This window comes from Neopelma chrysocephalum, unplaced genomic scaffold (assembly GCF_003984885.1).
Source record: "Neopelma chrysocephalum unplaced genomic scaffold, ASM398488v2 Primary Assembly neopelma1_138, whole genome shotgun sequence".
Taxonomy (NCBI): Eukaryota; Metazoa; Chordata; class Aves; order Passeriformes; family Pipridae; genus Neopelma; species Neopelma chrysocephalum.
Genome location: NW_020897800.1, coordinates 5,352,966 through 5,355,113, shown reverse-complemented (window position 1 = coordinate 5,355,113; position 2,148 = coordinate 5,352,966). Strand labels below are relative to the sequence as shown.

Sequence of the window (2,148 nt, the reverse complement as noted above, 5' to 3'; positions counted from 1 at the left end):
GTCCCAGTGTCCCCATTATCCCCCCAGTGCCCTCGGTCCCAGTGTCCCCATTATCCCCCCACTACCCCCAGTCTCAGTGCCCCAGTTATCCCCCCAGTCCCAGTGTCCCCATTATCCCCCCAGTGCCCCAGTTATCCCCCCAGTCCCAGTGTCCCCATTATCCCCCAGTGCCCCCAGTCCCAGCCCCTCCATTGTCTCCAGGAGTGACGTGATCCCTCGATGTTATTTTTTAGGGCGTCCCCACATCCCAGCCCCTAAGATGAGGGGTAGGGCCAGCACCCCTCACCCTGTTTTTTGGGGGGTTCCCCAGGTACGTGTTCTGCTGGCACTGCCCGGATGGCCCTGGGCTCTCCTGCCCCTTCCTCGTGGACACCTCGGGCGCTTATTTCCGCCGGGAAGGGATCGCTGGGAACTACCTGGGCGGGATGAGCCCCCCCGAGGTGAGCCCAGAGGGGTCCCCCAGGTCACTCACCCCCCTGTTCTTCATCAAACACTGTGATGAAGGTACCCCCAAAATGCCAGGCAGCAGAAGGATTCCAGGGACATTTACTCCCTGGGCTTACAAGGGAAAATTCCTAATAGTGCCTGAGAAAGACATGCCTCTCTGGTCTTCCTTGGCTTTTGTCATCACTGCCTGATGATAAACATCTGTGAGGGTTTATCTCTGCTCAAACCAGAGGAAGAGAGCCTGGAAGCTTCCTCTGGAATGTGGGAGTTAAAAAAACCATCCAGCTACCTTTGAGGAAGGTGCTTCTTGGGCAGGAACCAAGCTCCATCCTCCTGGCTATAAATCTAACTCCAAGGGAATCTATAATTAAACACGCCCCCATGGATTGCACGTTTCCCAGGAGGAAGAGCCGGATCCCAGCGACCTCTCGGTGGACCACGACTACTTCCAGGAGCAGCTGTGGCCCCGGCTGGCCCGGAGGGTGCCGTCCTTCGAGTCCCTGCGGGTGCGGGGGTCCTGGGCCGGCTACTACGACTACAACACCTTCGACCATAACGGGGTGCTGGGCCCGCACCCCCGGCTGGAGAACATGTTCCTGGCCGCGGGCTTCAGCGGGCACGGCCTCCAGCACTCGCCCGCCGCCGGCAGGGCCATAGCCGAGCTGGTGATCCGGGGCCGCTTCGAGAGCCTGGACCTGCGGCGCCTGGGCTGGGCCCGGCTGGAGGACGGGGAGCCCCTGCGGGAGGCCGGCATGGTCTGATGGGGGTGGGGAGGGGGGACACAGAGGTGCGGCCCTGGCACCCCCTCCCCCAGCTGGATGAGTGTCCTGTAGGAATAAAAGGGGCAGGTGAACGGTTAATGGGGTCCAGACCTGTCGTGCTGCCTCCACCAGCGCTGCCAGTATCCTCAGTCGCAGTGTCCCCATTATGCTCCCCCCCCAACTTCAGTGTCCACATTGCCCCCAGTATCCCCACTATGTTCCCATACCCCCAGTCCCAGTGTCCCCAGTATCCCCGCAGTGTCCTTATTATGTTCCCATACCCCCAGTCCCAATGTCTCCAGTATCCTCCCAATATCCCCCATTCCCCATAGTATGCCCATGTTCCTATACCCCCAGTTCCAGTGTCCCCAGTATCCCCATTATGTTCCCATACGCCCAGTGCAATGTCCCCGGTATCCCCCCAGTGTCCCCACTACTCCCATTCCCCCCAGTATCCCTGCTATGTTCCCATACTCCCAGTCCCAGTGTTCCTATTGTTCCCATACCCCCAGACCCAGTGTCCCGAGTAACCCCCCAGTGTCCCTATTATGTTCCCATACCCTCAGTCCCAGTGTCTCCAGTATCCCCCAGAGCACTTAGCCCCAGTTATCCCTATTATCCCCCCACTATCCCTATTATCCCCCCAGTTATCCCCACTATCCCCCAGCCCCACTTATCCCTGTTATCCCCCCACTATCCTCATTATCCCCCCATTATCCCCCACTATTCCCAGGATTCCTCAGCCCCAGTTATCCCCATTATCCCCCCAGTTATCCCCAGTGTCCCCCAGGTATCCCCAGTATCCCCATTAATTCCCCAATATCCCCGTTATCCCCAGTATTCCCCAGCTCCAGTTATCCCCATTATGCCCCACTATTCCCAGTATCCCCTAGCCCCAGTTATCCCCGTTATCCCCCACTATTCCCAGTATCCCCCATCC

At 59.0% G+C, this 2,148-nt stretch overlaps 1 protein-coding gene across 2 annotated transcripts in view; it reads left to right on the top strand.

Annotated features, from left to right (window-relative positions):
• The window catches only part of FOXRED1 (FAD dependent oxidoreductase domain containing 1), a 6,363-nt gene extending 5,056 nt beyond the window's left edge, over window positions 1-1,307 (top strand). For both annotated transcript variants that reach the window (XM_027699295.1, XM_027699296.1), the window contains exons 9-10: window positions 311-440; window positions 849-1,307. In XM_027699295.1, coding sequence (XP_027555096.1) covers window positions 311-440; window positions 849-1,208 — 490 coding nt within the window. In that variant the 3' untranslated portion in view covers window positions 1,209-1,307. The remainder of the gene's footprint in view (window positions 1-310; window positions 441-848) is intronic.
• The last annotated feature ends 841 nt before the right edge of the window (window positions 1,308-2,148 follow it).